Source organism: Paroedura picta, chromosome 7, assembly GCF_049243985.1.
Source record: "Paroedura picta isolate Pp20150507F chromosome 7, Ppicta_v3.0, whole genome shotgun sequence".
Classification (NCBI taxonomy): Eukaryota; Metazoa; Chordata; class Lepidosauria; order Squamata; family Gekkonidae; genus Paroedura; species Paroedura picta.
This window is the reverse complement of record NC_135375.1, coordinates 122,997,700-123,024,540: the sequence shown is the minus strand read 5'-3', so window position 1 is coordinate 123,024,540 and position 26,841 is coordinate 122,997,700. Positions and strand designations below refer to the sequence as shown.

The window sequence follows — 26,841 nt, the reverse complement described above, 5'->3', positions numbered from 1 at the left end:
AAAGCCCCTTTCCTTTAAGGCAGTTAAAAAAAAAAAACAGGTTACAACGAATCTGTCTTGACTTTTTGGGATTTCCCTGAAAGCGCTACAACGAAGCGCTTTTTGCGGATCGGTTTCAGGAGTGTGGCAGATTGTCAACGACATTGTGCATAACTGCAAATTAGTAGCGATTTCAATTTGCCACACTCCTGCTACAAAGAATCTGTGCGGAATGGCCCCCAGTGAATTCCCATCTGGATTTCCCCCAGTTCTTCATTGAACCTGTTTTCCTACCCCAAAAGTGGATGTTTTCATCAGCTTACTTTAAATTCCCAAAGAGGATGGACATCAAAAAAGAGAGAACATGTCTGTTAACCAGTGTGTGTTCATTTAACCACTAAAAACATCTTTCAATCCTAGCAAAAGTGAATCATGTAGAAAGTTGCCCATAAACCGCTCTAAGCCATCTTTTATAGCACAGCACGGCTTCTTGGGTTATTTTTTAATGCTTTTCTCTACCCAGCCAAGTACAGCCTGCATGGTCATGGCACGCATGCACAGATGATCAGATCTTCTTCTACTGCCTTAGGAAACACCAGGGTTTCCCAGGCATGATGCTGAGGTAGCATCGAGTACCACAAAAGGCCCACTGTGGTATCGCAGCATGAGAGTTTTCAAAATGGCAGCCGGGTAGAATCCTCCCCCTGTGAAAAAAGGTTTTACATTTTTAACTATCCTTATTTGAGCAGGTTGACCCATCCCCCTCCCAAAGTGGCCAGTGATGGGCCAGGAGGGGGTGGGAGGGGGAGGGGGCCTAGCCATTTAAACCAGGGGTAGTCAAACTGCGGCCCTCCAGATGTCCATGGACTACAATTCCCAGGAGCCCCCTGCCAGCGAACGCTGGGAGGGGGCTCCTGGGAATTGTAGTCCATGGACATCTGGAGGGCCGCAGTTTGACTACCTCTGATTTAAACCTTTGCCACCCGAGGTTCCTCTTACACCTGAGGAGGCATGGTAAGGAGGCATGGCCAACGGACATCAGTTCCTGGTACCTTGAAGCCTGAAAAATATTTCTGTAGCCCCTCCTTGGTCAAAAAATGGAAAAATGCTGCCCTATACAATGCAGGACATTCAGAGCTACCTCCTCCCTGCATTCCTCAAGTTACCTCTGCTCTATATAGTGTTGCCAGAACCCTGAAGAGGGTGGAGGGTCCCCACTACCAGGCCCCACCTCTCCACCAAAAATCTGCTGGCTTGTAGGGGAGCCTTACCCCCACCCCACCCCCAGGAACACTTGATGTTTTAGTGACATGCCTGTATGACTTCAATGTGACCCGGAAGTGTTGTAGGCATGTTGGGGAAACAGTTTGGTTTGAGGGCAAAAGTTCTATGGTTGAAGTTAATTTTACCATCGAGTTTTTGCCCCAAAACCAGAGCGTCATCCCGATGTGCCTACATCACTTCCGGATTGTGTTGGATATCACGTGAGCAGGTCCCCGCATCATTGGATGAAGCTCCATGCTCCCAGTAAGCCCACCCCCCAGCCCCTGCCAGCCGGACCTCATAACCCTAGCTCTGTCTATCAGGTGGCGTGACATTTCTCTCAGGAATGAATCACAGAATCCTAGAGTTGGAAGGGGCCATACAGGCCATCTAGTCCAACCCCCTGCTCAACGCAGGATCAGCCCTAAGCATCCTAAAGCATCCAAGAAAAGTGTGTATCCAACCTTTGCTTGAAGACTGCCAGTGAGGGGGCGCTCACCACCTCCTTAGGCAGCCTATTCCACTGCTGAACTACTCTGACTGGGAAATTTTTTCCCCTGATATCTAGCCTATACCGTTGTACTTGTGGCAAGAGGAAAGTCCACAGTAGAGACTTAGAAGTTTATTCAGGAGACTACTGACAGTTGCACAAGCTTGGGACAGATATGGGGCCAAACCCACTCCCCCAGTCCCCAGGCCCCATTGGTGCTCACATTTCAAGATCTCGCAGAACAATTCCCTTGTCATCCCAGGTAGCAGAGTTTACCACTTGACACCCGAAGACAGGGAGACACAATCATAACTCCCAAACAGCGATACAGTTCCAGACGACTTGTGAGCCTGGGAAACACGGAGGGGGGAGGAGGAGCAGTCAGAGTCCCAAGAGGGGTTCTGGGACGTTGGTCAAAGAAGGCCTGACATCAGCCAGGGAAAGGCGAAGAGCTTCTAGGACCCCTGCGCCAATCCTGACCCCAAAGTCTTTAGATGTATGTGAAGAAATCAATGTTAGCAGCGAGCTGTTTTTAAAATAATTTTAAAAAAATAATTTTTAGAAGTGTTTTCAATCTCTTTAATAAGAATTCATAATTCTAGGGCTGCTGAGTTGAAACAGCCTGACACCAGTTCTCTAGCAAAGAGTTAGTGGAGGGGAATTTAGGAGAGGTGCTAAGTCCGTGCATATGAATTTCTGATCTGCAAGATCTACTTCATGCCAAACAGTAGATTCCGCAGCACCAAAGCAATGAATTCGAAATACGGCCGAACCACTTCGGGCTGCAGGTTGCATGCGGTCAGTTACTCCACCGGGGGGGGCTGCCAACCTCCAGGTGTGGTCTGGAGATCTGGAGTTACAACCAGGGATGGCCAACTTGGTTTACATAAGCCGAAGCCTTCTTGAATCAGTGCGGATTTGGGCCGAATCACCCACTCTTGTACTTTAAGCAGGCCGAATCAGGAGTGGCCACGATTGAGCCCGTTTAAATGCCTCCCCTGCTGTCTGAGGCTTTGACACCACTGCCTGGGAAGTTGGGCAGATGCAAGTGGGCCGCTGTGTTGGCCTGAAGTAGCACAACAAGCTCCTGGACTCTATTTTGGTTGGGAGGTTGGGGGGAGAGAGTCATGTGGGGTGTGGGGGGGGGATTGGACTGCTTCAGATTTACCCAAAATGATTTGTCCGAATCACCAAAACGCTGTTTGGGTGATCTCGATTCAGCCAAAGCAATTCTGGCCAAATCTGAAATGGTTTGAATTTTTTCTCCCTGTACAAGCCATGTTACAACTGGTCAACAGACAACAGGACGATCGGCATGGCAGTAGACCCCCCTCAAAGCCCCTCCCCTCTCCCAATCCCGCCCTCCTCAGGCTCCACACCCAGGTCTTGGGCATTTCCCACTCCACAACTCCCACCGTGCCTTCTCTACACACAAACACACACACGAGGGTAAAGTTACACTGAACTCTGACATGCTGGTTTTCGATGAGATACGCCCAACAAGCTGTGAGCGAATGAAAACAACACTGCAAAACTCACGACAGGAACCGTTAAAACAGCAGTGACAGCTCCCCCTCCCTCAAGAAAGAAAGAAAATGAAATGCGTAGTAAGAACGGCATGAACCATAAAAGCCCTGGATAAAAAAGCTAATACAACCGAGATACGGATGGAGATACGGACCTAATTTGGCTCTAGGGGAGGACAGAATAAAATTAGGAGTCATGAGGCTGATGAGGCTTCAAGGGAGTGGGAAAGGAGCCCTTCTCCATGCAAAGAGTAACTAACATGTAGTACTCGCCACTGTGAGGGGGTCGTGGGGGCCAGAAGTTTGGTTGTATTTAAAGGAGGACAGAGGGCCATCAGTGGCTACGGACCACCATGCCTCAATGGAACCTCCATGTGCAGAGACAGTAGCCCACTGAATGTGAGGGTGGAGGGGCAAGCACAGGGGAAGGGTTTCGATCGGCTTGTACTAATAGCTGTGATGTGAAACAAGATGGTGGCCTCGATGGACCATGGGTGTGATCCAGCAGGGCTCCTGTGATGCTCTGCTACACACTGGTCTTTTCACATTTCAGGGCAGGTAAGGAATATCTGGACTGCACGCAGCAAGAGACGGTTGCTTCTGCACGGACTACCCCACCCCTCCGTACATGTTGCATCTTGTCTTCTTGAATACAAAAATTCAGTGGCACGCCGGCGTTGTAGTGGCTCACTCCCAGGTCTCCAGGGAGGAGAAGAGGGGTCCAAGCAGCTTCCTTCCGGCGTGTTCCGTCACTAAGGTCCTGTCGTTTTCTTTGTGTCCACTGGGGGCGCTGTGGTAGTCACGCACGCCAAGGCCAAGTCATAGGAAGGGCTGGTTCTTCCAGTCGGATTCATGGTCTGAGTCAGGCAGAACATCTCCTCGCTGCAAGAGGAACAGGGAGAAGTTGGGCCCAGGGCTGCCAAGTCTAGGTTGAGCTTTCCTGGAGATTGCGGGACGGCAGAGTTGGCGAGGGAAAGGGGCTCAGCAGGGTGTAGCGGCAATAGGGCCCACCTTCCCATGCACCCATTTCCTCCAGGGAACGGATCACTTTTATCTGAAGGTCCGTTGTGATTCTGGGAGAACTGCACGTGCCCCCTGGTGGTTGGCAGCTCTTAAGTTAGAGCGGGCTGTCTCAACCAGCGTTTTGTGAAACCCCGGGGTTTCTTGGCGGCCCTGGAAGGGTTTCCCAAATGGGTGGGAGTTAGGTCATTTCTCATATATGTTTTCAATTTGTTAAACATTTACAGGGGTAGTCAAACTGCGGCCCTCCAGATGTCCATGGACTACAATTCCCAGGAGCCCCCTGCCAGCATTCGCTGGCAGGGGGCTCCTGGGAATTGTAGTCCATGGACATCTGGAGGGCCGCAGTTTGACTACCCCTAATTTATTACGTGATATGACCATATAGGGTCATGCCAACCCCCCCAATGGCTAATGATGGGCCTGGAGTGAGGGGGAGGGGCCCCAGGTGGGCATGTCCACAGCTGGGCTGCCCAATCACACCACTTCTGGGGTTTCTTGAAGCCTGAAGGATGTTCCGGGGGCATTTCAATGGTTAAAAAGTCAAGAATGAGGAGGGTAACAAAGCCAAGAGTCCTTTATAAAGGTGCCATATTACTTTTGACAAGGTGTGGGTGGCCTGGGTCAGCATCCAGGGCCCCTCAGAGGCAGGCATACCAAAGTATCAATCACCCTGCAGTACCATCCGATACCATTTAAAATTTTATTTAAAAACTACAGGTATTTAAAAATACATCCAGAGCAGGAAGTCATCCAGAGAAGCTGTGGGGTCTTTGGATGACAAAGGAATAAAGGGATTACTACAGGAAAATGGGGAGATGGCAGAAAAGCTCAATCTACATTTTGGTTCTGTGTTCACTGTGGAAAATGTGGGCCCCACACCACAACCCCTACTTTCACCCCCTAAACAACTGAGCCAAACTGAGGTGACCAGGGATGAAGGTCTAGACCAGGGGTGGCCAAACGGTGGCTCTCCAAATGTCCATGGACTACAATTCCCATGAGCCCCCACTGTTTTAGATGGACAAAGATCCATGACCCTGTGGGCCTAGCACTCTGTGTGAGCTCTCAAACTTTGAGGATGAAATCACAGCCAATTAATGGCGACTCCATAGGGTTTCCAAGGCAAGAGATGTTCTGAGATGGTTTGCCATTGCCCATCTCTGGGCAGCAACCCTGCCCTTCCTTGGTGGTCACCCACCCAACTCCTCTTCCTGACCAACCACGCTTAGCTTCCAAGGTCTGACCATCAAGCCTTAACTCCCACAGGACCTTAACATTAAGCAATTGTGGCTTACCTTGGATTCAGAGGAAGGGGAGCCGCACAAAACTGCTCGACGACTGGGTCGTCTTCCTTGCTTCTTCTCCAGCTCTTGGGGTGGTAGAGGAATGCCACTCTCTCCACCTGGCACAGTGGCATGGAGTGAGTCACCAGGCCTTTGCCCACGGTCTCCAGCATGGGCCTGCAAAGCAGAGCGAGGGGTCAACACAGGAACCTTCTGGGAGCTAAATACTCTCTCGTTTGGCTGACGAAGTTCGGTTATTAACTCCTTTAAGGGCTTGCCAGAGTAGACATGATCTCACATCACAATGATGTCATTTCAGGTTTATAGCACCAGCATGGTGCAGTGGTTAAGAACAGCGAATTCTAATCTGGCAAGCTGGGTTTGATTCCCCGCTCCTTCACATGCAGCCAGCTGGGTGACCTTCAGGTAGCTGCAGTCATGAGAGAGCTGTTCTAGCAGAGTGGTAATCTCAGGGCTCTCTCAGCCTCACCTACCTCACGGGGTGTCTATTGTGGAATGAGGAAGAGAAGGTCATTGTAAGTCACTTTGAGACTCCTCTGGGTTGTGAAAAGCAGGATATAAAAGCTAACTCCTCTTCTCCTCCTCCTCCTCCTCCTCCTCCTGGGTTTTGGGAGGCAGGTTCATTGGGGAGAGTGGAAGCCAACAGAAAAGAGCTGCTGAAACTTCGTCTTGGTTATACTCTCGGCCACCGTACCCAAAGAGGAGTGCTCCTACAGGGAGTGCCGTTTCCTTTTCCAAAATACAGCCACTGGTTCCTCTTAATCTTTTCCTTCAGTTTTAAAATAGACAAAGAAGAAGAGTTTTTATACCCCACTTTTCACTCCCTAAAGGAATCTCAAAACAGTTTCTCTTCCTTTCCCCACAACACACACTCTGTGAGGTAGGTGAGGCTGAAAGAGTTCTGACAGAACTGTGACTGGCCCAAGGTCACCCAGCAGGCCTCATGTGTGTCAAAGCGGGTTACAATCGCCTCCCCTTCCTCTCCCCACAACAGATACTCTGTGAGGTAAGTGAGGCTGAGAGAGCTCGGAGAGAACTGGGACTGGCTCAGGGTCACCCAACTGGCTGCAAGTGGAAGAGCAGGGAATCAAACCAGGTTCTCCAAATTAGAGGCCACTGCTCTTAACCACTACAACACGCGGGCTCCCACCAATATACCCTTTTGTAACTTCAAGGTGGTTTCATGTCAAGCATCGCTAGGTGCTGCTTTCGCACGAGGACGGAGATCTGAGAACGCACTGGGACAGCAGAGAATCGGCCATTTCTATCTACCTGGAGTTGGTGTTCCCATGCGATTGCCACACCTGGGAAAGGGGGAAGCCTGGATGCCTTCTCTTGCCTCAAACCGCCACTTTTCTCTCCCACCCTCCAGTCCTTCAGTGTGGCAGAGAGTCACATCCAGCTGACATCACTTCCGGCCTGGTCTGGAGGTGCCTTAAAGCCTGGAAAATATTTCAGGGGCTCCTCCGTGGCCAAAAGGTTGAAAAAGGCTGACTCTACATGGTGAAATTCTGAAACCTGGCAGAAACTCTTCCCAGCCCTTCTCTCTTGGCGTTTCTCTTTGAGGGCCCACCGTCATTTTCGTTCTAGAATGAGCTCCTGAAAGCAGCTCACTGAACTCAGCAGAACCTTCTGCAGGGGCTGAAGAGAAGAACTTCCTGTCTTCACCGAATCCCACGTGACTAGATTCCTTGGAGTTCAACCTATCTGGCATTCCATGCTACTGCTTTGATGACATTTTGTGCAGATGCACAACTGAACGCACATGGAGCTACTTTACACTGAATCACACCACTGGTCTATCGAAGTCCGTATTGTCCTCTGAGACTGGCCACAGTTCTCCAGGATTTGAAGCAAAGGACTTCCACCTCACCTTCCCCCTGGTCCTTTTACCTGGAGGTGACGGGGATTGAACCAGGGACCTTTTGCATGCAAACTCGAGTCTCTGCCACTGAGCCCTGGCCCCTCCCAGTAAGATGCAGCAGAAAAAGCCCCTCCCTTGGATATTGTGCAGCTGAGAAAAGCACAAGGGCCACAGGGGAACGCTGCAGTTCTCCGCAGTGACTCACACGGTGATGGTGGTGCTGAAGGTGGAGTTCCTGCTGAAGAAACTGATCTCGATGCTGGTATCTGATATTCTCCGCTGCTGCAAACGAACTTGAACCAGGCTGTGGTACACTAAGCGGTGGAGAAAGCCACACGAAATGGTCTGAGCTTCCGGCATTGTCAGAATCCCCACGTTTCCTGCCATGATTCCATTCGGTTTCCATGATTTGGTTCTGTTGCTTTGACCTGTCTTGCCCTGATGTAACTCAGGTGACTTGGTTTGACACCCCAAGGTCCCTTCCTGCCACTATGTTTTGTGATTCCCTGTCCTCCTTCCACATTCCTTCCCCTCCCTTTTGTTAGTAACCCATAGTTCCCAGACCTGTTGTCCCAATGGCCAAATGATAATCTCTATGTTTTGACTCCTTTGAACTGTGCCAGGTTCGGATTCCCAGGGGAGGGGAAGCGAACCCCTATAGTGCTTGCTCTATGCTTTGTGTCTCAGTCCTGACTAATCCTTCGTTGTAGATGCTTGCATTTTTCTTAAATACAGAAACTTTCATTCTATGAGGTTCCTTATTTAGAAATTGAAGTTTCTCACAGGCATTTACAGAAGAATCCTGCTCCCCTATTCTGCAACCATCCAAGGCGTAGAAACTTAGGAAGTTGTCTTTCTCTGTCCGGAGGAGAACCTGACCAACTCACTCTTGACAAAGGAAGGACCCTTTCATTGTAAAAGACTCTCAGTTCTACATTCCCAGCCCTGAGCACGGTAAGTCTTTGAAAGGTCCTTCTGCAGCAATTCTTATTTAGGGAGAAGATGTTCCAGTTCCCTTGACGTCTGATCGCAGGAAGCAAGTAGATCTGCGGCAGGAGCTGGGCAAAAGCCCCAACTGGCCCTACCTGTGTCCTAAGAACAGGTGATGGGAGCCGGGAAAGGACTGCGTTACTCGGTCTTCTTCAGTAGAGTCCACACATGCAGACAGTCCCTCCAGGTGTAGAGAAAGCAAGTGAGCTACACCCCTGCACATCTATAGGATTCTGCATTCCGGCCAATCTCCCAAAAATATCACAGCTATAGCCCCCCCAACTGAGTCCCCAGGTTGCACATCTGACTGCCAGGTGGAGCCTGGAGAACTGACAATGGCAATCAATTCCCATGCAGAAAATGACTGCTTCAGAGGGTGAACTCTAGGGCATTAAGACCCTGCAGAGGCCTCCCCCCTTTTCCAAAACCGCCCTCCCCAGGTCCCGCCTCCGATGCTCCCAACCCCAGCCCCCTGGATGTGCCGTTTAGTGACTCACCACAGAACGGTGCCGAGGAAGCGGTGGCCAAGTAAACTTTCACCTCCCTGGGCAGCGGGTTCATGTTGATTCCGCCGTTGTCCAACAGTCCTAAAAGGAGGAAAGAGCACCCTGTGGAAGGGCCACTGGCATCCAGGGCCAGGCTGTGCATGTTTCTTCCCTTGCATTATTTGTCTTGGAATATTATAAATATTCCGGTGTGTTAGCAGAGTGCTCAGGGGTAGTCAACCTGTGGTCCTCCAGATGTCCATGGACTACAATTCCCATGAGCCCCTGCCAGACTGAGAGACTCCAGCAAAATTATAAAGTGATCTGAATGAGCAATACTATGCTTTGTCTTAAAAGGCCAAGGTTACTTCCCCCCCATTCCAAAGCTCCATTCTCCAAATAGAAGAAGTCTATCATGCTGCTCTGTCCAGCACGAGAACATATGGAATCAGAGTCCAGGGGCACCTTTAAGACCAACAAAGATTTATTCAAGGTGGGAGCTTTTGAGTGCAAGCTTGCACTCGAAAGCTCACGCCTTGAATAAATCTTTGTGGACTTAAAGGTGCTACTGGACTCTGATTTTATTGTGCTACTTGAGACCAACACGGCTGCCCATTTGAATCTATCCATAAAAATTGATGGTTCAACTTCAACTTTATAGGCTGACTCTGGACCGTTTTGTGTAACATTGTCCCATGTGCCCTTCCGTTGTTACCTGGAGAAAACGGCTGTGCTGATGGGGGACGCCATGGCAGGGGTGACCAAACTAAAGCTCTCCAGATGTCCAAGGACTCCAGTTCCCATGGGCCCCTGCCAGAATTACCCACAAGGGTCTGAGAGCAGTGACTGATACAAGAGGCGCAACGTACCTACTGTGGGGCAGGAAGTCAATGTGGACTCTGTGCAATGCACACACCGGCCAGCTAAGAACTCCTGGTAGCTGGGACACGGGAAAGCCATCAAGGGACAGGAGTCCTTCAAGGCACTTATGTAGAAGTGTACTGCCCTCATATGATCACAGATCATGGAATTATAGCCTGCATGAGAGGGAGAGAGAGAGAACGTAAAACCTGAGATCCTCGGGACATAGAGTTGGCGGTCTACACATGTAGGCTTGTCATTACTGTCCAAGCAATGCATGAAGTGGGATCTCTCAATCCATGCTAGGAATTCTGAATGCAGGAAAAGAGCTGAACAGTTAATCTCATAAGAGAAGCTCTGTTGGATCTGGCCAATGGCCCCTCCAGTCCAGCACTGTGTCACACAGTGGCCAAATACCCAGGTGTCAACCAGAGGTGAAATAGTGGGGACCAGAAATCCAGAAGCCCTGCCGCTGTTGCCCCACAAGCAACGAGAATACAGAGCATCAGTGCCCCAGACAGCCCCGCCCCTCTGTGGCTAACATCCACTCATGGATCTCTGCTCCATGTACAAACAGAAGAGAAGCCATGTGGGACCAGGGCAGTGGCCCACACAATCCAACACTCCGTGTCACACAGGGGCCAAAACTCAGGGGCCACCAGGAGGTCCACTGGTGGGGCCAGAACTCCACAGTTGCCCTCCCACAGTTGGCCTCCCAAGCACCAAGAATACCGAGCATCCCTTCCCCGGAGTGTTCCAGCTAGGCCTCTGCTCCATATGTGCACCCAATCTGCTCATGAAGCCATCGGTGCTTATAGCTGTCAGCACTTCCATGCATTAATGGCTCCTTGGGTGAAGAAGTACTTCTTTTTTCTCTGTGATTTAGGATTAATTAACTCAGGATTTTGATAGTGCTCCGCGGCTGTTGCCGAACTTGAATCGGCATTTATTTATGTTTCATTTGCACCGCGCATTTGTCCCCAGTGGGGATCTACGTATGTCAGCGTATGTCATTCTTCTCTCCTCCATTTTACCCTCACAACAACCCTGCTAGGTAGGTTAGGTTGGAAGAGTGTGACGGACCTGAAGTCGCTCAACAAACTTCCATGGCAAGGGTGGGGATTTGAACCCAGGTCTTCCAGATACTAGTTCAGGGGTTAGCCAAGCTGTGGTGCCTAAGATGTCCATGGACTACAATTCCCACAAGCCCCTGCCAGCAAGAGTTCATGGGAATTGTAGTCCAAGGACATCTGGAGAGCCACAGTTCGGCCACCCCCCCTGGACTAGTCCGACACTCTTAACTGCACTACCCTGGTGGTTCTGGGGGAGGGAAAGTTCTGGAGATCCGGGGGCAAAGCCTAGGGAGGTTAGGCTTTGGAGAAAGGGGGACTCTATTTCTTTATACCCCACTGAGGTTCCACCCCTCAACCCCCCCCCAAGGGTCACTTCCCAATCACCTGGAATTTCCTAACCCAGATTCGGACATTTTTGGGGGGGAGGCTGAGACTCTACTGTGCCCCTTCCTTACCAGATGTGATGAAACGGGGGCAGCCGGGCTGATTGTGGCCTCCGTTGACGTAATAATCAAGGTGGCCTACCGGGATCCGGATCCCAAACTCTGAAAGAACACTCTGGTCAGATTTACATCAAGTACTCCCAATATCCTGTGCCCTCTCTTCTCTCTGGGACTGAAGCTAAGCCCAGGCAGCCGTCTTGGGGCTGGCCTTGTGTCAGGATTCCATGCCGCAGGGCCACAGGGTGGGCACCCCGGCACAGAAAACGAAGACACATTTGTGTTTTGTGGGTTATTGGATCCAGCCTATGCAGCTTTCCCCCAACTTAAGCGGCTCTTCCTCCAGCCAAAGGTTTGGAGGAGCGCTTCGGACTTGAGCCAAAAGGAAAGGGAGAGTAAAATATTCCAATAAATAAATGCCCTTTGATCTGCAGAGAGGCAGTGCAGGGGTAGGATCTACCATACTGTGTTTAATGAGTGGTAGGTATAGCATAATATTTATGTGAAATATCAAAATGCATCAGGCAATTTTCTCCTCCTCTCTTTCTGCAGTTGGTATTAGAAGAAGAAAAGCTGGGGGTTTTTGTACTCTGCTTTTTACTACCCGAAGGAGTCTCAAAGTGGCTTCCAACCGCCTGCCCTTCCTCTCCCCACAACAGACCCCCAGTGAGGAAAGTGGGGCTGAGAGAGCTCGGCAAGAGCCACTCTGCAAGAACTGCTCTAGGAGAACTGTGACTAGCCCATTGTCTAGTGCGGAATCAAAGCCAGCTCTCCAGATTAGAGGCTGCTGTTCCAAACCTCTCCACCAAGTTAGGGGCCTTTTCTTTTGCTTCAAATCCCCCTTCAGAGCCCATCTTTCCAACAGCCCCTTTGCCTGTTTCCCCAGGAACCAAAAAATTAGTACACCCCATAACGTTTTGCCTTGCCCTCTCCTGCCCGGCCACCTCGTTGTTCGGGGACGGCTGCTTTCCAACAGCCTCCGTTCTCGGGAAGCAGAGGCCTTTCTGTGTTGCCTGTGAAACCCTGCAAGGGGCCCCATGGAGAGCCCCGCCACAGTGGAAACGGGCTGTTTCTAGCAGTGGCAGCCTGAGCATCCACAAAGTGCTCTGTGGCCCTCAAGGTAACGGGGAGGCATACTGTTTGCGTCCGTGTGAATGGCTTCTACAAAAAGCGCGTCTCCAGGATCCAAGCGCTCTTCCTTGCTGGCTTTGGTGTATTTGGGCCCTGCAGGATCCAGACCTGGAACACAGCAAAGAAGAAGAAAAAACAGCATGGGCATAAAGCAAGATCCATTTATCTGCAAGAAGACGTCAGCTGACTTAGAGCAGGGTGTAGTCTGCACGGGGCTTTTTACTCACTCCCAGCTCGAATAAATCCCTGCCGGCTACACTGAATTTGATTTCCACTTTGATTTGGGGCACTTTAAATTTTCCCTTTGCAGGATGCAGATCCTACCTTTCCCACACAATATCCAGGATATAACCCTCGAAAACCGCCATGAGTAAATTTGCAGATTTTTGCTTTTTTAGAAATTAACTCCCTTCTCCATGCCTTGTAGCAAAGCAGTCTTCCCTGAGTGGCCAGGGCGTCAGTTCAAAGTTCCCAGGTGCAAGGCTTCCCTTAAAGTGACTGCGCTCCAGAAGCCCAGACTTCTCTCAGCAGAGATTTGCCTCTTGGATTTATTCCCCCTCCTCTGCTGTCTCCAATCCTCTCCCCACCCCCACCACCGTTTAAGAAAAAAAGAAGCTTCTGCTGCACTTGGCTCCCCTCCCTGCTCTGAGCTTCTCCAATCAAGTGCAGAATACTTTCAGTTTCAACTGGGGGGGGGACCACAGAGGAAGACCCGAGTTCAAATCGATCCGAATTCAGCAGGATCCACAACGGAATAAACAAAGTAAGTGCAGAATCAGCCCAGGTTTCCCTGAGATGGTGCCTGTGGGCACCATGTTGCCTGCAGATACTTTCCAGGTGTTTTTAGACAGTGGGTGGGGCTTTTGCCCAGCAGGGCTTTTGATTGGCCACTGGGGATACGATTAAGAAGCTTTTTTGGCAGCAGTAGATTCATCACGTAAGCTGCACACGAAAATATCGTTAAACAATATATTTCTTTTAAAAGGTATCCTTGCTAAGCAGAGATTCTGCCTGATATATGGAAGAGGTGCTATCCGTGTGATTCATCATCTTCTTTGTGGCTGGCTGGTTCTGCCTGCTTGCTGCGGGAGCCATTTTGCAGCTGGCTCCGCCTCCTGTGGCCGCCATTTTGGAGTTGCACCCACCAACCAGTGTCAGAATTCCAAAAGCGCAGGGGGGCGCTGACTTAAGGGATCAAGCGCTTCTGAGCTCTTCAACTCAAACGAAATCTTAGCCAAATATGCCTGCCTGCCTGCCTGCCTGCCTGCCTGCCTGCCTGCCTGCCTGCCTGCCTGCCTGCCTGCCTTCCTTCCTTCCTTCCTTCCTTCCTTCCTTCCTTCCTTCCTTCCTTCCTTTTCCCCCTGCCTCCCATCCTCCTAGTTTGAGCCTCTTCAATGCCACAGAAAGGGGATCCTAAGCTGAGAACGCAGAAGGGCGGGGGAACTGGCCTTTTTTAGCTACCAGGGGATTTCCTGTTGGAAATTCCCCACCAACCGGGCTGGTTCAGCCCAGGGTAGCAGGGCTCTGAGTCGTCCAGAGAAGCTTGGCTCTGGGAAGGCAGATATTGGCTCAGGTGAGCAGCATTTGGGTGCTCCCAGGCCTGGTTGAGCTGCGTATGAGGCCGGGCTGGCTGTCTCTTTCCCCACCCTTCATTTATGGGGGAAGGCAAAGAGGCAGGGAGGAGGGGTGAATTGGTGGCAGGCTGGGGCCACAGGGTTGCTGGTCTCCAGGGGTGCCTGGAGATCTCCCATAACAGGAGTAGCCAGACTGTGGCTCTCCAGATGCCCATGGATGGCAATTCCCATGAGCTGCAGGGGTTCATGGGAACTGTAGTCCATGGACATCTGGAAAACCACAGTCATCACTCCCCCCCCCCCCCAGTCCCAGAATTACAGCCGGTCTCCAGATTACACAGATCAGTCCCCCTGGAGGAAATGGCTTCTCAGGCAGGAGGACTTGATGGCATCCCTCCCCCAGCTCCGCCCTCCCAAAATCTCCAGGAATTGTACAACCCAGAGGTGGCAACCCTAGCCCTGGGGAAGGGCCTGGTTCTGAACTTTGGACTTGTTTGCAGTCTTTTATCTTGGCAGCCAAACAAACCTTTCTGAAACAGTGGGAAGCACTGATTTAAGCCTTGCTTAGTCCAGAAGGGTATCTGTTGCCAGAAAGGCACCTTTGGTCCCTCGCACCAAATCCCTGCAGGCACGTATACACTTTTTAGAAGACCCCGGGTGGCTGGAAGGCTTGGGGGCTGGCTGGCTGGCGGGGCCCTCTGAGCGGCTCGCTTGTCCTTACCAGTGATCCTTCCGAGTTGGCCTTTGTAGAAGTGGCCCACCAGGCCCCCGACGTGCGCCCCCAGGCTCACCCCAATGAGGTGGATGGATTTCTCCGGTGCCCCCAAGGCCTGTCCAGTCAGAGAACCAGAAGTCATTGAGAGGAAGGAAAGGATACAATTTCAGAACAGCTGGAGCAGGAGACTCCAACATGGTGCCAGTGGGCACCACTAGGGATGCCAGCCTCCAGGCGGGACCTGGGGACCCTGCAGAATTGCAGGTCCCCTTCACACTAGAGAGATCAGTTCCCCTGGAGATAATGGCTGCTTACCAGCAACTTGCGGATGAAGGTGGAGATTTCCAGGGCCAGCTTTGTGACGTTCTCCACGGCAGTGTTGTAGGAGGCTGTGGACCCGTGGACCCAATCCACCGCAATCACGTTGGCAGGGGAGGCTTCCAGCAAGGCCCCAATGAGCCCATCGACCCAGGAGGGCTTGGTGCCCAGCGCCCTGCAGAGACAGAATCCGGCAGAGACAGAATCCGGCAAACCAGAAAAGCGGAAGCTTAAGGGTAGGGGTGCCAACCTCAAGGTGGGGCCTGGGGAACTCCCGGAATTAGAACTGCTCTGCAGATGACAGAGAGCAATTCCCCTGGAGGAAAATGGCAGTTCTGGAAAGCAGTCTTGATGGCAGGGGTGGCCAAAATGTGGCTGTCCAGATGTCCATGGACTACAATTCCCATGAGCTGCTGGCAGGGGCACATGGGAATTGTAGTCCACGGGCATCTGGACAGGCACATTTTGGCAACCTCTGCTCTATGGCATGACCCCTTGCTGAGGCCCCTCCCATTCCAAACTCCGCCCTGTCCAGGCTGCCTCTGCAAATCTCCAAGAATCTGTAGTTGGCAACCCTAGCTGTTTGTTGGGGGCACTCCCAATAGGGTTTCTGACCTGGCCAGGCTCCACTCCAAAATCTCCCGGGTTTTCTCAACTCTAGCTCCAGCCTAGAATAAGATGAGGGCCTTGAACAGGGGGAAGGGGGCGGGGGAAGTTGTAAATCGTCCCTCAAATAAAAGATCAGCGGCCACACGGATCAGTTTTCTCATCCTTGCTTTAGGATGATTAGGGCTGATCCTGCGTTGAGCAGGGGGTTGGACTAGATGGCCTGTATGGCCCCTTCCAACTCTATGATTCTATGATTCTATGAGTCTTTTAAATGGAGAAATGAACAGTTTGTTCATTCTGGTTCAGTGGCTGATTGGATAGCAGAGTCGGTCACCTTGGACAGGTGCATTCCCCCTTCAAGCCCAAGGACTCTCCTTGGACCACTGTGAGAGTAGTGGAGTAGTGGTGAAGGGAGGCCACCTCTGAGAACCGAGTTCGATTCCCCACTTCTCCTCAACAAGAAGAGTTGGGTTTTATACCCCACTTTTCTCTACCTGAAGGAGTCTCAAAGTGGCTTACAATAGCCTTCCCTTCCTCTCCTCACAACAGACACCCTGTGAGGTAGTGGGGCTGAGAGAGTTCTGACAGAACTGCAAACAGCTTTAACAGATCTATAACTAGGCCAAGGTCACCCAGCTGGCTGCATGTGGAGGAATCAAATCCAGCTCTCCAGAATAGAAGTTCTCCCTCTTAACAACCACTCCACGGTCAGTCAATCACGACAACCAGCAGAGTGACCTTGGGCCAGTCACAGTTCTCAGAGCACTCCAATAATAATAAACAACTTAATTTTTCTAACCCACTCTTCCTGTGAGGGTGGTTACCATCCATTTATGGACAATCATAAACAGCATTAAAGAATTAAAACATTTTCTCAGTTCCACCACCCTGCCAGGATGTCTTTTGTGGGGAGAGGAAGTGAAGGCGACTGGAAGCCGCTTTGAGACTCCTCCAGGTAGAGAAAAGCGGCATATAAGGCCCAACTCTTCTTCTTCCTCTTCAGTAATCTCAGGGCTCTCTCAAGCTCACCTCCCTCACAGGGTGTCTTTTGTGGGGAGAGGAAGGGAAGGCAACTGTAAGCCACTTTGAGACTCCTTTGGGTAGAGAAAAGTGGCATCTAAGAACCAACTCTTCTTCTTCTTCAGTAATCTCAGGGCTCTCTCAGCCTCTCTTAGTAGAAAGCAAGGTATAAAACCCCAGCACTTCTCGTCTTCTCAATTTGGCCTGAGGACAGAGGCTGTACTTAGAAATCCATCTCGAAAGAAGGATTCAGCAGCACCCCAAGAAGGATTGCCAACCACCAGGTGGGGTCTGGAGTTCACCCGGAATTACAGCCGCTCTATGAATGACAGGGCTCAGTTCCCCTGGCGGGTGAGTCCTGGGGCATTAGATCCCCCCAAGACCCCCCCCCTCCACGAATCCTGCCTTTCCCGGAATGCCCACCCCCAGGGGAACAGAAGAACAGCAAAGACTCTCAGGAGAAGCTCTCAGAAGGCCAAGGAAATATGAGGATTTGTTCACGCTGGTTTCAGGTCCTCTTTCTGTGGAATTGAGGACAAGGTCAAAATTAACCCTGACACCACCAGATCCGTCTGTATGCAGCAATTTGTGGAAAAACTTGCAAGAAGGGAAGGCAGGAAGCACCACCAGGCACCTGACCCCGTCAACCCCGAGGAATACCCAGATCCTGGAGCTGAATCAGGAGCCAGTGTGGTCCAGGGGTTCACTTGCTGGATAAGAAACCGGGAGACCCAGGTACAAATCTCTGTTCTGGCAGAGATGCTTTGAGGGATCTGCTGTGGCTCCGTGGCAGAGCATCGACGTGGCATACGGAAAGTCCCGGGTTCAATCCCCGGCATCTCCGGTGACAAGGACCAGGTGATGTGAAGAACTCTGCCAGAGACCCTGGAAAGCAGCAGCCAGCTCTAGCAGGTGGCACTGAGCCAGTCACGTAGCCTAACCTCCCTCTCAGGGTTGTTGTGAAATGGAGAAAGGAAGCGGTCCTGAGTTAGCCCGACCCTGAAGCTGTCCGCATATTCGGTACCTGAAACCGTGGATGACGATTTTCGTTCCCAGGCTGGTGTTGAAGCCGCCGTTCTGGATGTCCTCCGTGCTCAACAGCAGCTGCCCACAGCTGGGATGGGAGGAGGTGAAGAGGAGGAACTGGACGTGGAGCCTGGATCCCCGCAGGAGGCTCGCCGGGTGGAAGTCCGTGCAGGAGTGGGCTCCCGGGAGACTCCCAAGGCCTGAAAGGGGAGCAAGGAGGGACCGAGGTCGGATCCGCAGGTTGGTGGGTCAAAGGGGCCTAGAAGGCCGAGGATCAGCTCATGCGGCCGGCAAAACTTCTCTGGCGTCCCCCAAGTTCCAAAAAGGCCACAAAAAGCTGCTGTGCTATTCAGGCTAGGGGGGTTGCCAACTCCAGGTCTGGAAATTCCTGGATATTTGGTGTTGGAGCCTGGGGAGGGTGCAGTCTGAGAGCAGACTTGAAGCTGGATGTCCACAGAGGGTGAGATCCAGTCTCAGAGGCCCCCACCCAGTTAAGTGGCCACCAAAACCTTCCCAGCAGGGGCGTAAAGCCATAGCTGACGTTGGTGGCGCTCCAGTCGTCCACGTCCTCCCCTGGCCACACCCCCAACTCTCCAGGCCCTTGTTCCTCCCTGGGACAAGATGAGAAGGAGAAGAAGAGTTGGACTTCCATAGTGGCCCCTCCCTACAACAGGCACCCTGTGAGGCATGTGTGGCCGAGAGAGCTCTGAGAGACCTGTCACTAGCCCAAGATTACCCAGCAGGAGCAGGCCTCATGTCTCTTAAAGCGGCTGACAATCCCTCCCTACAATAGGCACCCTGTGTGGTAGGTGCAGCTGAGAGCTCCAAAATAACTGTGACTGGCCCAAAGTCACCCAGTAGGCCTCATGTGTCTCAAAGCACAACCACCTCTCCCTCTCCACAACAGACACCCTGTGAGGTAGATGGGGCTGAGAGAGCTCAGCGAGAACTGTATCTGGCCAAACGTGATCCAGCAAGCCTCACGTGTCTCAAAACGGATGACAATTGCCTTATCTTCCCCTCCCTACAACAGGCATCCTGTGAGGTAGATGGGGCTGAGAGAGCTCAGAGAGAGCTGCCACTGGTCCAAGGTCATCCAGCAGGCCTCATGTGCCTCAGAGTGGCTGACAATTGCCTTCCCTTCCTCTCCCTATGATCTGCCAACTCCAGGCTGGGAAATGCGTGGAGATCAGGAAAGTCCTTCCTGCTTTGAGCACAAAGGAATGGATGGGGGGACTTGCTAATTTTGGTGCGAACGCCCCCTGGAGTGACCCTGGAGCTTGCTCTTGAGACCCAGTGTCAAAATCATGCAAGCACACACTTTCACCATATCTCTCACCTTCTTTTAGATCAGGGGTAGTCAAACTGCGGCCCTCCAGATGTCCACGGACTACAATTCCCACAAGCCCCTGCCAGCATTCGCTGGCAGGGGCTCGTGGGAATTGTAGTCCGTGGACATCTGGAGGGCCGCAGTTTGACTACCCCTGTTTTAGATCATATCTGTGTACATTCTGTGGGTAATAACCTGTTGGTGGTCCCTGGATCCTGAGAGGTTCCCCTGGCCTCAACCAGGGCCAGGGCTTTTTTGGTCCTGGCCCCCACATGGTGGAAGGAGCTCCCAGAAGAGCTGAGGGCCCTGCAGGAGCTTTTGACTTTCTTCAGGGCTTGCAAGGTGGAGCTTTTCCACTGGGTCTATGGTTGAGGCCAGGGCATGGAAGATCAGAAGGGTCCCTAGAAGAAATCGCCACCAGCCCAGATTATTGCCGCTGGTGGACCACCCGCATGCATAGTCCCCTATGGCCCACTGAGAGGTAGCCTGGAGTGGCTGAGGCGGTGGGAGATAGTTTTGCCACCGGGGTATATATTTTAACTGGGATATTAGTTTTATGTCGGGTTTTATTGCGTAATCTGCCACGAGATGGCTTTCCAAGAGTGGTGGAAAAAACTGAGTAATAATAATACTAATAGGGTTAGAATTAGGGTCACTGTGAGTTCAGGTAGGCCATAAATCCGTCAGGTGTTTCAGTACCAGTTATCTACCTGACCTTGGCACAATGCCTGAGTTGGGATACTAGAGTGAGAAGATTTTCACACCCAAACCAGGGTTCAGAGTAAGTGCAGGGAGCTTGGGAAAAGGGCTGAGCCCAAGGTGTATTAGTCTTAGCAAGCATTTCGAGATGCCAAGCTTGTTATATTTTTCAATAAAGAGATTTTCTTTCAATTCCTTATTGGGAGAGATCGACTGGAGCCTCTCACCCAGAACCCTGTGGTGCCACCTTGGGACTCCAGGACTATAGGGGAAAATATTAAAATGGAGTTATTTTAGACTTTTTTATTAAGAAAAATAAGAGTTGCTTTTAGACCCCGCTTTTCACTGCCCAAAAGACTCTCAAAGCAGCTTACAATAGCCTTTCCTTCCTCTCCCCACAATCGACACCCCGTGAGGGAGGTGGAGCTGAGAGAGCTCTGAAATTGTTCAGTGAGAACAGCTCTAACAGGACTGTGAATAGCCCAAGGTCACCCAACTGGCTTCATGTGGAGGAGAAGTGGGAAATCAAACCCAGCTCTTAACCACTCCACCAAACTTAGTGTAATAGCTAACAATAAAATGGGAAGCCTTTTTACTTCTGTCTTTTTTGTTTTTTTTACATATTTCTTCCATTTGTAATTTCTTGGGGGGGGAGTTATGCTATAGTTTTATTTTTTTAATGCCCATTTTTCAGGGCATATGCTTCCCATAAAAGAAAACAAAATGAAAAAAGGGGGGAGGGTAGTGTTACAAAACCAAAAAGCAACAAACCTAACCGACAAGTAGCTAGGACCCAAAAGGTCAAGGGTCCTCAAAATATAAACAATCAAATTATGTTTGCAGCCAATTTATAGAGTTAAAAACTTAAAGACATAAACCAAGCCCAGAGACTAATCATCATTGAAATGATATAATAATGTTTCTACCCCTAAATAAGAGCCTCTTGTGGCGCAGAGTGGTAAGGCAGCTGTCTGAAAGCTTTGCCCATAAGGCTGGGAGTTTGATCCCAGCAGCCGGCTCAAGGTTGACTCAGCCTTCCATCCTTCCGAGGTCGGTAAAATGAGTACCCAGCTTGCTGGGGGGTAAACGGTAATGACTGGGGAAGGCACTGGCAAACCACCCCGTATTGAGTCTGCCATGAAAACGCTAGAGGGCGTCACCCCAAGGGTCAGACATGACTCGGTGCTTGCACAGGGGATACCTTTACCTTTTACCTTACCCCTCAATGGGTCTTCCTCAATGGTCTAATCCGGAACCCACATATGATTTGGTACTGAAAGCAGAGGGCAGCCAGGGAGATTTTCAAAGAATCACAAGATCATTTAAAACAGAACTGATGGAAGGAGTCCATTTATCCAAAGCAGCTGAACAGTTCTGGTATGTCTGATCCCAGGCAAGAAGCCTGAAGAATATTTCTGGGGCTTCTCAACAGTTAAAAAACTGAGAAATGCTGATCTAGAACAGGGGTAGTCAAACTGCGGCCCTCCAGATGTCCATGGACTACAAATCCCAGCAGACTACCCCTGATCTAGAATATCATCTTCCCCTCCTTAGTGGTAAAGTCTGTTCCCTCGTGGCAGGCGTGCCCCTTGTCCAGTCTGCTTGTTTCGAGATAGCAATTCCTGCAGCTAGGAAGCGACCTTCGTCCCAAGCACCTGGAGATTTTTTTTGCATTCTCAGGCGGCGGCACGAACCAAGAAAACGCTGTCGGTCTGTCTGCTGAGCGAAGCCAAGATCAGGTCTCCCAAGTCTCACAAAGGCTGCAAATTGCTTCCCCAGACATCCCTTTGCCAATGCTTTCGGGTGGGAAATAATGCTTTTGAGGGGGGTCAGGGAGGGGGGATGGTTTGGAATCCTCTTTTTTTTAACGACTGCCCACACCCCTCTCAAGAACGCAGGAATCTGCCTTTGCTCTTGGTCCATCAAGGATGTCCAGCGTGCATGCACACGAAAGCTTATGCCCAGACTGCTTCTGCACTATGGAAATCGTTTGAGTTGGATTTTTAAAGGGCTGAGTTTTTTGCCCTTTCCGCACTGAAATCCACAGAAACTCAGTTTTCGTTTTCTAAAACACGGTCTGACAGTGTCTAATTTGGGGCTGCCCAATGCAGGAACCATTTTGAGGTGTTTGGGAATGCCCCTTTCTTTGTCGCCATCCTCCCCTCTCCCATCTGTTTCTTAGCTATTTCTAAGTTTTAAATAAGCAGTCTTGCAGTCTTACACAGGAGCATTATGTCATTACTAGTATTCAAGCCCGCTGTATTCTGAATACAGCGGGCGCTAGGCAAGGGAGCCCCTGGCAGCCGGGCGCAGGGCGGCTGGCGGGGGCTCGTTGGGCTGCGGCCTGACGCGGTGAGAGGCGCTTTGCAGGGAGCCCCCGGCAGCCACGCTGCGCGCAGCTGCCAGGGACTCCCTTGCCGGCGGCCTGATGCGGCGAGAGGCGCAAAGCGCCTCCTGACGCAGCAGGCCGCCGGCAAAGAAGCAACTGCGAGCCGCGCTGTGCGCGGCTCGCAATTGCTCCGGAGTGGAAATTGGAAGGACCAATCGGCAGGCGCTTCGTGCCTGCCAATTGGTCCCTCCGATGGTCTGTCCAGAGGAAGGGTCCAATCCGGACCCTTCCTCATCCCGGAAACATCCCGCCCCTAAAGGCCTTACTGTTTTATTTAGTCGGGCGCCGCAGGCGGTGTTCAGATAATGTTCTATCCTAAAGTTTTGTTTTTTTTAATTACGTTCAGGACACTTTGGGGAAAAGGGGGGGAGGCGATCAAGAGGGCAGAATGGTGGCAGTGCAAATCACCTGCCTGTCTTTGGAATGATACTTCAATAAAATACAGGCTTCTTTAAAAAAACAAAAAAAGGACTCCCAGCTCAACAGAGGCCATGGCCAAGCTTTAGAAGCACTGAGATGTGCTCGTCAAACAATAACACGAATCAAAAGCTGTGAAGCGAACACGTTTTGCCTGCCAAGTTGAGCGCGTGTCTATAGAGCTGCCTTCCAGAAACAGCAACAGATGTTCTTTTTCAAACGGCAGGATGATCCAACATAGATCTCTCTCTTACACACACGCACACACTTTAACTGTGGGATTTCCCACGTGCTCCTCTTATCACAGGATTCCTTAGTAGCCAGTGCCCACGCATCGGAATCCGTCCAGCTCAGTCCAGAACAATTTGTGGCCCTCCAAGTATAACCCTCCCAGGTCCCCTGGGGTGTCTTTGTTTCCTGCCAGGGACTGTCAAATCAATGCCCAGATGGGCCCAATCCAAAATATCCATGTTCAGTTTTGTGGCCCGCACAGACAAGCTTCTGTATGACCCACCCACACGGCCTCCGGTTCATCGTTTCACGAACACCGGCCACGTCGCTGTCCTCGCCAGCCCTCTGCCTCATCTCCCTTACCTGTGCCAGCCAAGAAGAAAAGCAGGTGGGTCGCCAAGGCTGAGACGGGCCATCTCCGTGGATCTGCAGCCATCTTTCCCGAAGGGCTCTTCTGGGCCGTGGCAGAGGCTGTCGGAGGAATCAGGCCCATGGTATCGGAGGGCTCATTCTGAGTTAATTATCAACGGGGGCTGGGGCTGGGGGCGGGAAGTAACTCTGACAGCTGCCGCTTTTCCTGTTTGGGGCGTCTTCAAACAAACAATATATTTCAAACGACAGTTATGACTATTGCTGCAGGAGAGGAATGCCAGGGCACACCCGCCTGTGCAGGGAGAGCCGATGCGGTCCCCGGGGTCAGCTGTCTTTGGTTTCTGCCGTGCGTCTCAATGAGCCCTCTGTTCTGCCCGCTGCCCAGCCAGAGAGGGAATCAAAGTCCCACAAGTCATCTTGCCCGAGGCTCAGAGCTCTGTTTACCCTCCCCGCTTCCAGGTGGCGCAAGGCGGCCCGTGGTTTCGCCCGGGATCGAGGCCGCCAGCAAAGGAGATGTCCAGGACAAGCCAGAGATTGTCACTTGGTGGGTTCATTGGTCCGGTTGCAGGCAAGAAGCAGCCAAACTGCAGGCCGACGGCTGTGCTTTTTTGTGCTAGTGCGGTGCGCTCGGTTAGAGGGTCAGCCTACGATCCACAAAGCCCGGGTGCAAATCCCTGCTCTGCCCCGGAACCTTGCTAGGACCTGTTCCGCACCAGAGGCTGCATGCCGGGCTGCTGCCTGGCTTCTAATCCGGGGCTAGTGTTCTTCCTGCTCCTGTACGGGGAGTATTTGGCCCGCTGCACCTGGTCCTCTCCGGATTTGTGCTCCTGCACTGGTGCCCAGGGTGGTGAGGTTCTGCAGGGCGGCATAAGGACCTTTAAAATCTATTTTTATGAACATGGGATTGTGTTATAACGCAACCCCACAGCGACATGATGCTGTGCAGCGTGGCAGAACCTCCTGGGGTATTGCTTTTTATGTTTCAGGACACGGTATTGGGGGTGGGGGTGGGGAGGGCGGAGCCAGGCCTGACATAGGCCCCGATGAGACCATGGAAGGGAAAGGGAACACTCCCAGATAAACATTCAGTTCAAACTTTATTACAGTCGTTCAGACCAAGTTGTATGAAGTTAATACATAAAAGACCAAAATAATTTGGTCATTTGATATAATGCAATTTAAAACAGTTCATAAAATACAGCTTAAAATTATGCTACTTTAGAGCATTGGATTTTTATGGTGGCGGCACAAAACTTAGCCAGCTGAGTTGTCACCAGATAAATGTGTCGATTTACCCGCGTTCCCTTGCCAACGTTGTCCAGAAACGGGAATTAACCTGGGCTGGCCCAGGCTGAATTCCTTGAGTGGAATAGGTCCAGCAGGTGACTTTGACCCAGCCACCCTCTCCAGCCTCACCCACCTTGCAGGGCGGTTGTTGGGAGGACAAAGAGGAGGAGCACGACCTAAGGCCCTTTGGGCCCCAGTGGGGAGCGTGGCAGGGTGTCTGTCAAAGTGCTTTGGGGTCTCCTCCATTCCTGCACCTTACAGAGACTGATTAGGATCAAAACCTTGGCCCACATGAAGAAGAGGCTTCCGACCTCTGCCCACCATCTGTTTGGTTCTGCGGGGCCTGTAAAGCGGGGCTCTTCCACCCGGCCTAGGGGTGAGGCCAAGGCGGCCTATAGCCACATGGGCCTCCCTCTTTCCTCGCCTCCTTCTTTGCTCTCCCTTTTTCCTTCCATCCTGTGCTCCCCGTGCCACCCCCAACAAGGTCATGGCCCCAGCAAGATCAGCAACCTGAGGGGGAATGCAGGCAGCCGGGGGTGGGCGGTGGGGAGTTCGTAGCTCTCGGTTTACCAGCTGATTGTTGTTTTCATTATTAGACTTGCCAGCTCTCGGTTGGGAAGAACCTGGAGACTCTGGTGGTGGAACTGGGATGGGCAAGATTAATGGCAGGGAGGAACCTCGGTGCACCCTCCAGAGGGGCAGGGAGGAATCTCAGTGCACTCTCCAGAGCAGCAGGGAGGACTCTCGGTCCACCCTCCAGAGCGGTAGGGAGGACTCTCGGTCCACCCTCCAGAGGGGCAGGGAGGAGTCTCATTGCACCCTCCAGAGCAGCAGGGAGGACTCTCGGTCCACCCTACAGGGCAGCAGGGACGACTCTTAGTCCACCCTCCACAGTGGGAGGGAGGAATCTCAGTCCGCTCTCCAGAGTGGCAAGGAGGAACTTTGGCCCACCCATGAGAGTGGCAGGGAGGACTCTCGGTCCACCCTCCAGAGTGGCAGGGAGGAATCTCAGTGCAACCTCTAGAGCAGGGGTAGTCAAACTGCGGCCCTCCAGATGTCCATGGACGCCAATTCCCAGGAGTCCCTGCCAGCATTCGCTGGCAGGGACTCCTGGGAATTGTAGTCCATGGACATCAGGAGGGCCGCATTTTGATTACCCCTGCTCCAGAGCGGTAGGGAGGATCCTCGGTTCACCCTCGAGAGCAGCCATTTCTCTCAGGGGAACTGATCTCTTTAGTCTGGCAATGAGCTAGAATTCCAGGGGATCCCCAGGACCAATTTATTTATTTATTTATTTGTTTGTTTGTTTGTTTATTTAATTGACTGCCACTCCCAAAGGCTTGTGGCGGTTTACATATGTCCAACTAAAAACCCCATTAAAAGGACTATAACAGCAACAATCAACAGCAAGTAAAGATGGCGGAATCCTCAAATCAGATGGTGTCCGTTGTTGGCAACAGGGGGACCCCAATTGCTCTTCCTGCACTAACCTGGCCTCAACCTGTCGGAAGAGCTCTGTTTTGCAGGCCCTGCGGAAGACAGCAAGGGACTGCAGGGCCCGCAGCTCACCCGGGAGCTCATTCCACCAGGTTGGGGCCAGGACCGAAAAGGCCCTGGCCCTGGTCGAGGCCAGGCATTCGTCTCTCGGGCCGGGAGAGGCATGCCCTTCCTCTCCCCCTCCCAGAGAATTGGGGCAGGTGCAAGATGGAGGAGGAGTGGGGAATCCAACCCAGATTAGAGACCGCCACTCCCGAACGGCTGGCACTGCCTCCAGCTTTGCGTATTTTCAACGGGACCTGTGAGAGGGGTTGCGGAGGTGGCCGGCATGTGGCTTGGGAGCCAACTAGGAGTGCTACTCTGAGGGGAAAGGCCTCCCAGCCTCAGAGGTGAGCAGAGCAAGCCAGGAGGCAGAGTGAGGGGTGGGGAAGGATGACCTCCCTTCTCCCCCCAACCTGTCCTCTCTGCCCATGAGGGTAAAGGGGTCATGGGAGGACAAAAAGCACCCCTTCTTCTAATAAATTGGTAGTCAGTTTGAAAATTCCCTGCCTAGGTGAGTAAGGAATTGAACGTGGGTCTCTTAGATCCTCAGATCCTAACTTGACCCTCCTAACGACTATCCTGCCCGCCTAGGATGTGGGAGGGCCAGGTTCGAATCCCGCTCGGCGCTGGAAACCTGCCGGGGGCGCCTGAGCCAGTCGAACAGCTGTCTGCGCCCCCGCAGCCTACCTCGCAGGGCTGTTGTGCGGATCAGGCGCAGAGCGGGGCGAAGAATGGCGAAATCCCCCTGGGTTCCCGGCCATGGGAACGCCAAGGGAGCAGAGAGGCCGAGCGCAGCCCGGCTCTCTCCCCCGAGGGGAGCGGCCAGGCTGGGAGGGCTGCTGCGGAGGGACGCCCGCCCGGCCGCCCGGCCCCTTCCTGCCCGCCT

At 52.0% G+C, this 26,841-nt stretch overlaps 1 protein-coding gene across 2 annotated transcripts; it reads right to left on the bottom strand.

Moving 5' to 3' along the window:
* Positions 1-1,849: 1,849 nt before the first annotated feature.
* Positions 1,850-26,777, bottom strand: PLA1A (phospholipase A1 member A). 2 transcript variants are annotated; one of them, XM_077346283.1, is made up of 12 exons: positions 26,643-26,777; positions 23,121-23,228; positions 17,690-17,891; positions 15,034-15,211; positions 14,725-14,833; positions 12,436-12,537; positions 11,314-11,403; positions 9,794-9,961; positions 8,937-9,026; positions 7,655-7,763; positions 5,577-5,741; positions 1,850-4,140 (listed from the first exon to the last, which is right to left on the bottom strand). In XM_077346283.1, exons 2-12 carry the CDS (start codon positions 23,191-23,193, stop codon positions 4,011-4,013), a joined length of 1,416 nt encoding a protein of 471 aa, XP_077202398.1. In that variant the 5' UTR covers positions 23,194-23,228; positions 26,643-26,777; the 3' UTR covers positions 1,850-4,010. The 2 variants fall into 2 exon arrangements, with proteins under 2 accessions (XP_077202398.1, XP_077202397.1); XM_077346282.1 differs by lacking the exon at positions 26,643-26,777 and adding an exon at positions 24,425-25,228.
* Between the last annotated feature and the right edge of the window lie 64 nt (positions 26,778-26,841).